The sequence below is a fragment of the Otolemur garnettii genome, unplaced genomic scaffold (assembly GCF_000181295.1).
Source record: "Otolemur garnettii isolate 467f Iridium unplaced genomic scaffold, OtoGar3 scaffold00021, whole genome shotgun sequence".
NCBI classification, from domain to species: Eukaryota; Metazoa; Chordata; class Mammalia; order Primates; family Galagidae; genus Otolemur; species Otolemur garnettii.
Window position 1 is genome coordinate 20,936,730 of NW_003852416.1, and position 7,581 is coordinate 20,944,310.

A 7,581-nucleotide genomic window follows, 5' to 3' on the forward strand; every position below is an offset into this window, starting at 1 on the left:
CTGGGACCATAGGCGCCTGCCACAATGCCCGGCTATTTTTTGGTTGCAGCCATCATTGTTGTTTGGTGGGCCCAGGCTGGATTCGAACCCTCCACCTTAGGTGTATGTGGCTGGCGCCTTAGCCACTTGAGCCACAGGCGCTGAGCCTGTTTTCCAGAATATCTTAAGAATGACTTAGTTTATCACTCAGTATCTTAGAAATGTTCAGTAAGTGCTCAATCCTAAAGACCTGATTTGTCATTAGTGAATACACAAAGCTGAATTTGTGTAATCACATTTTCTTTCTTTCTTTCTTTCTTTCTTTCTTTCTTTCTTTTTTTTTTTGAGACAGAGTCTCAAGCTGTCACCCTGGGTAGAATACTGTGGAGTCATAGCTCACAGCAACCTCCAACTCTTGGGCTCAAGCAATCCTCATGCTTCAGTTTTTCTATTTTTAGTAGAGATGAGGCCTCGCTTTTTGTTCAGGCTGATCTTGAACTTGTAAGCTTAAGCAATCCATCTGCCTCAGCCTCCTGGAGTGCTGGGATAACAGGTGTGAGCCACTGCACCCAGCCATAAAGCTGGATTTCTGAAATGGCAAAGCTGAGTAACAAGATTTCAGACCAAAAATGCCTAACCTGAGTAGTAATAATGGCTGTGTAGAAGTAAAATGGAGTTTGATTAAGGGTTCTTTTTTGTGGGGTAAGGATGGGAAGGGGAGGGAAGTCACTAAGAAACACATTCTGAGGCACTGGGTAATATCCTCTGAGCTTAAGATACCAGCTTGGTCAGTCTCACTTTACCTGAGTGGTAAGAAACGTGTTTTATATAGAATGGCTCCTAGCGTCCACTGAACTTCTCGGTCATATACCAGTTGGGCAGTCCGCAGGTTTGGGTAGTTATAGGGAAAGTGGAATCCTTCATGTAGGACTTGGTACATCCAGGCTGATTTAAAACACTGATACCTGAGTGACAAAAGAAATTATTTATATTAAAAAAAAAGGAAAAGAATTCTAATGCCTTCTCAATAAGCCACACTGCATTCGCTATAGATGTTAAAAGACCTGCCTCTCCTCACTTCACTTTCCTTTCCTCTAGATGAAGCCAAACTTGCATCCATTTTATCTCGTATTTACCACAAAAAATAAAGAGTATCTTTTGGCAATAATGAGATTGTGACTTTCTTTCTTTCAAGAGTCCCTCTTTTGAGAGCATGCTGAAATATATACCAATATAATTATATAACGTCTGACATCTGCTTTAAAATATCCTAGCTGTGGTAAGAAGGGGAAGTAGATGAGAAAATAAATAAAAGCAAGAATGGCCAGGAGCTGATAACTATTAGCAGAGAAGTTGGGTCACAGGTATATAGGAGTTTATTATACTATTCTACTTTTTTTCATTGTTGTTGTTTAAAAAAAATTAAACTCAATTGTTTATAAAATGGGAGGGCCAATGAACCAAACTGGCAAAATGTTGATATTTGTGAAGGTTGTGTAATAGTTACATGAGGGTTTGCATCATTATACTATTCTTTCTACTTTTCTGTATGTTTGATGTCTCTACAATAAAAAGTTAAAAAAAAAAACATCACTTTGGATGTCAAACCACTTGGAGAGAACTCTCTTTGGTAACCACTGATTTCCTTTGGCATCACTAATATAGGCTCACTATTTTGGCCTCTATACCTGAAATAATCAAAATCTGAAATAATCAAATCCTCCTCCAACATAGAATCCAATCTGTATTATTACTCTCTCTCTCTTTCATTATAATCTACCATCTACATCTTAAGGCCATATCTAGAAAGAAAATGAAGTGACTTACTTGAGTCGATGCTCATCTGCATGTGATGAAAACAGGCCATTCTTGAATCTCTCGGTGAGTACTGACCAAGCCATGCCACAGTAATCCTGGAACAACCACAGAGAAACAGTGCAACGTGAAATTAGAGGTAAACTCTTTAGCTTTCCCACAGTTAGGGAGGAATGCTGTTCCATTTCCATTGCTTGTGGGCTATACAAACTGGCCACCCCTGCTTTTCCCATCATCTCCACGTCTAGTACCAAGCCACCCCATCATGGATCCTGAGCCTCCCAAGCTTCCCTGGGGGTAAGATTAGGACTAGGAATAGCAACGATGAAAACCAAAGAGTGCTTCCGTCCATCCTGCATAGGACTACAATGAGCAGGGAGAACAGTGGAACAAGATGGTTATCACTGGCCTGCTTCCATGTTGTAACTCTCACTAGAAGAATCATTCCCCTCGGTTTGTTCAGTGCACTAACATTTACTGAATGTCTGCTATGTGCCAGGTGCTACTCTAAGTGCCGGGGGATTGAGCAAGGGACAGGCGAAACTTCCTGTCCTCATGAAACTTATATTCAAGCGGTGGGAGATAGAAAATAAACAAACATACATACACCTAACATTCACACACACATACACATATGTGAAGTATGTTAGATGATATAAATGCTTAGGGGAGAAATAAAGAAGGAAAGGGCAATAGGTAAAATGGGGGAGGGCTGTCATTTTGGATGAAGTGATCAGCTTATCTAAAGGTAGCTCTGGGAAGACCCATAACATTTGGGTCTGAATAAAAAAAGTAAGGGAACAAAATCATTGCTTTACCTGGGAAAGATAACAGTAAGGCATAACAACTTGGGCAAGTAGTAGCTTGAGCCTTTTGTTGTTCAAGGGGATATAATTTGAAAAAGTTTTGAGATAAGAGAAAGACTGAGGCCCTGGATAGTTAGGGAACCCTGTGCACTGGAAAAGAAAGGGAATATGAGGGCTATTCTTGGAGGGTGAAGACAAAGGAACAAATACAAAGCAGATGTTTCAAATATTTCTTAGGGACTGCCTTTTGGGAATAGAATACAGCAGATATCATTCTACTGGAAGTGCTACACCAAGAGAACCCCAGAGAATTGTAAGAAAGCAGAAAAGAATAAAAAAATATGAGGACATATTTTCCCCAGAAATTTCTCTGATAAAAAGATAGATCATTGTAGTCCTATCAGGGTAGATGGAAGCACTCTTTGGTTTTCATGGTTGCTATTCCTAGTCCTAATCTTACCCCCAGAGAAGCTTGGGAGGCTTAGGACCCATGATGGGGTGGCTTGGTACTAGACTTGGAGATGATGAGAAAAACAGGGGGTGGCCTGTTTGTATAGCCCACAAGCAATGGAAAGGGAACAGCATTCCTCCCTAACTGTGGGAAAAGATACACAAGAATTCAAAGAGATGAGTAAATGGAAGCAGGGAATTATACAAAGCTGGCAAGGGAGGCCAGATAGCTCAGTTAGTCAGTAGAGCATCAGGTTTTTAATCTGAGGGTCTAGGGTTCATTTCTCTCCACTTTCCACTTTTCTCAAGAGTTTGAGGTTGCCATGCGCTATGATGACGCCATAGCAACATCTACCCAGGGTGACAGAGTGAGAAAGAAAGAAAGAAAGAAAGGAAAGAAAGAAAGGAAAGAAAGAAAGAAAGGAAAGGAAAGAAAGGAAAGAAAAAGAAAGAAAGAAAGAAAGAAAGAAAGAAAGAAAGAAAGAAAGAAAGAAAGAAAGCAAGCAAGCAAGCAAGCAAGCTAGTTAAATTGTACCTTCCAGATAACTAATGATTTAAGCCTATAAGGTGTTTAAGTCATTTATATGCTCAAAGTGCATTTTTATTTTTTCTCCATTTTAAATTTAAACAATTCTTCCACTATCATTGCTTTTCACAATATCTTTCAAATATTCTGTTAAGCCTAGACCAGTGGTTCTCAACCTTCTTAATGCCTCCTAATGCTGCAACCCTTTAATATAGTTCCTCATGTTGTGGTGACCCCTAACCACAAAATTATTTTTGTTGCTACTTCATAACTGTAATTTTGCTACTGTTATGAATCGTAATGTAAATATCTGAGATGCAGTATATATTTTCATTGTTACAAAGAGGTTGCGACCTATAGGTTGAGAAGCTCTGGCCCAGGCTAAAGTGGGCTGGGCTTTGTTTTCAGGTCTGGGGATGGGATTGCCTAGATATGGGCAAGTTCAGGGGAATGCCCCAGGAGACCTCTTTGTTTGTATTCAGATTGCTTGGGGACATCAAGGCAATGGATTTTAGGAACCGGGCACATTGGAGTTTGAATATGCTGGCAGTGTCCTTGGGGCCCAGGACCAGCCTTGTGGTGTGCCACAATTTCTAAGAGCACATTACAACTCAGAACACCCAGCAGGGAGAAGAATACCTGGAAATGGCACTTTCTGGCCATAAATATTAAATGAGACCATTGGAAAGTTAGAGGAAGCACTATTAGACACCACAACAATTTTATACCTGGGTAATAATTTGGGTAATATGACCCCCTAAGGAACCTAAATTTAATTAATTGGAAGGCAGTACTGCATAGCTGGTTCCTTAACTCTCTGTCCACTTCCTCATCTCTAAAATACCAAGTGAAATCATGTATGCAAAACCATTTGCATAGCACCTGGCACAAAGTCAGGCATCCAATACATGGCCACTGCCAGCATGAGTCATCTTCATTATTAATAATTTACCTGAGCAGCCTTGGCAAATGTTGGCCCATGGTAACGGCCTCCGATGCGCAACACATCCTCTGTACAGTAAAAAAACTCAGAGAAGCCGTAGAACTCGCTGTTGTTGAAGTCAATTGGTGACTGGTAGATGCCATTCAGCGAGGCCTGGCTGGTGTTGGAGCGAGCCAGCAGGGGGCTCAGCATTGCCCCACAAGTCGCCCAGTCTCCTCTTCCACGGACATGCAAGACCTGGCTGTTCCTCTCCACCACGTCTGTGAGTCCCACAGGCAGGCAGGGATCCAGAAATGGATTGTCAGGACTCAGACCTGTCTTCTGGCCCAGCAGTCTGTCACGATGACAAAAATGAGAGAAACATGTCACCCTGCTACTCAGCCTAGTCTAAGAAATAAAGTGTGCTTTAGGCATATACTGTTGCTGATTTTCATGACATCCCTAGAAACAAAGACAGAGTAAGTACTACTATGCTGTTGTATCACATGTGCATTTAAGTTAAGCAAATTAAATTTAGAAAACAAAGGGAGGGAAATATGGCAGTGAGCAATTCTGTTCAACCTTTTAGTGAATATGTAGATTTCTGCATGTCTGGTGAGGTTAGAGACGTGACTCTGCTCTCCTCCACCTGGGATTCATTCCCACATGCCTCTTAAAAATGGAAGGATCTTACCATGCTGAGTGTGTGTCTAATGTTTAAAAATACAACTGGCAGGAGGCAAAGTGGAAAAGGCTTTGCTTTAAGAGGGGACCACAGCAGTGGCTGGCAGTGGTGATGCAGCACATGCCTGGTTTTGAATAAACGGCATGGATGGAAGGGGTGGAACACCAGCTCCCGGAAGCCACCTGCAGAGTGGAACCTCTGAGTGGGGAGCAGAGGGGCAGGTTTTGATTTCCTGTACCCACCTCACAATTCAGTTTATTTCAAGTCTATACTTGCCTAGCAACCATATTCTCATTCTTGAAAGAGATTAATGTGCCAATCTGGCAAAGGGCGGAAATCAAGTGGAAACCAAATAACTTTGCCAGTTACAGTTAATCTTTTGTTGTTGTTTGAGACAGAGTCTCACTATGTCGCTCTTGGTAGAGTGCTGTGGTGTCACAGCTTAAAGTAACCTCCGACTCTTGGGCTTAAGCAATTCTCTTGCCTCAGCCTCCCAAGTAGCTGGGACTACAGGCGTCTGCCACAATGCCTGGCTACTTTTTTCATTGCAGTTGTCATTGTTTAGCTGGCCCGGGCTGGGTTTGAACCCACCAACCTCGGTGCATGTGGCCGGCACCATAACCACTGTGCTATGGGTGCCAAGCCAGCCAGTTACAGTTAATTATTCATCAGTTCCTAAAGAGAGAGATGTTAAAGATTGGGCTTCCTAGGATGAAGATATGCCCCTAAGTGTAAAGATTGGAGGATGGAATGGGAATGTGGCAACACAACAGAATGTTTTAGAACAACTAAAACCTGACTATTTTAAGGATATGATCCTAGCTACAAGGAAAATCATTATTCATAAGAGAGAGCCATTGTTTTGTCACCCTAGGAAATACTGGTTTCTCTAATAGGTAGGCAGCTGCACAAGATAGGCCTTTTACACATCAGTCACCTGAAGGGGTAAGTTAGATGCTTGGCAAGAAAATACCAAAGTATGGAAGAAGCAGCAACAGCTTGGCAAGAAGTTCTGAGGCAGCAAAATACAGCAGTCAGAAAGAGAGGGCAGAATAACAAAGGAAGAAAATGGAACAGGAAGCATACCAGCTAATGAAAAAGGAAAAAACAAAACTTGTGTGAAACCTAAACAACAAATGTTCTTCAAACACCTGCAGGAGCAATCAGTGTCTCCACCTAAGCAACACTGCACAGGTTTAGAACTTCCAGAAACACACTTGGCTTTAAAGCATTCATCAACCATCCAGGACACTAGGATTCTCCCAAAGCACCTTGAACCCTTAGTGACTGAAACATACAAAAATAAAAAAAGACTTACAAGACAGTATTTTCTTCAAAATGCCCTAAATATAATAGATTAATGCAGAGAAACCATTATAAATGGAATACACCAGTATCTCTTCAAGCTAATGTTTCTAGCTAAATAGATGAGTATAAATAATTTTATAATGGAAAATAACTCCACTGTCTATTATGCTTTCTTTCAATGTGAAAGATAAAATAAATCATTTAAAACACTAAGGTAAAAATCTCACACCTGTTTGTACATTATAACTACTTTCTCCGGTTCTCAAATGAAGAATCCATGATCTGCTCAGTGCTAAAGGAAAAACCAGCTATTCTGGACTTAATGAGAGTTAATTTTAATTATCCATACTTTTTATCTTTTAAGCACACTACAGAACCTAACTCTTACATAAGATGCAACTGCCCTGTAAGTCAACAAACATGGCTTGAGTGCTTCCATGCAGAAGGAACTGCTAACAGCTGCATTATACTCCACATTTTAAACTGGCAATTCAATTAATCTCATTTATCCTGTGATGCCATGTCTGATGGGAGACCCAGTAAGAGATAGCAATAAGCTGCCCTAATTATTTATGAGTCCTAATGACAAAGAATGGGAAGTGGGAATCCACCTTTCCCCAGATCAGGTAGGACTGATGGTCTCTGAGGAATGCTTCACCATCGGCAGAGGTGGTCAGAAAAAAGGAAGAAGCAAGGACTTATCTATCATAGGAGGATGTAAGTATTTCTTCCTAATATCTGCTACCTGTCAACATTCCATTTTAGAAAGAAATTCATATCACATGTCAAATGTACCTGTTTTTATTAAGAGTTTCATTCAGCACAAGGTCTTCATAGCGCTGCCGGGCGAAGTTACCTCCAAAACCCAGAAAGGTGGTGACATAAACCCTGTACACATGCTCGGTGTGTTGCACATCACAGCCCAGGTTGAACTCAGCCAGCAGGATTTTGGCAGCTTCTTCCTGTAATACATTATCAAGAGAGAGAGAGAGAAGGGGAATTATAGTTGTGGTTGATTTCTAGAAAGCTATGACATTACTAACATATCGGGCTTCATTTTCTAAGACTATTCTGGTTTTTTTTTTTTTTT

The 7,581-nt window shown here is 41.0% G+C and overlaps 1 protein-coding gene across 1 annotated transcript in view; it reads right to left on the reverse strand.

Annotated features, from left to right (window-relative positions):
• Positions 1-7,581, reverse strand: part of ENTPD7 (ectonucleoside triphosphate diphosphohydrolase 7) — a 48,055-nt gene that overhangs the window by 3,043 nt on the left and 37,431 nt on the right. The window contains exons 9-12 of the mRNA XM_003787273.2: positions 7,287-7,453; positions 4,529-4,853; positions 1,807-1,892; positions 783-944 (exon numbers count right to left, since the gene is read on the reverse strand). Coding sequence (XP_003787321.1) covers positions 783-944; positions 1,807-1,892; positions 4,529-4,853; positions 7,287-7,453 — 740 coding nt within the window. The remainder of the gene's footprint in view (positions 1-782; positions 945-1,806; positions 1,893-4,528; positions 4,854-7,286; positions 7,454-7,581) is intronic.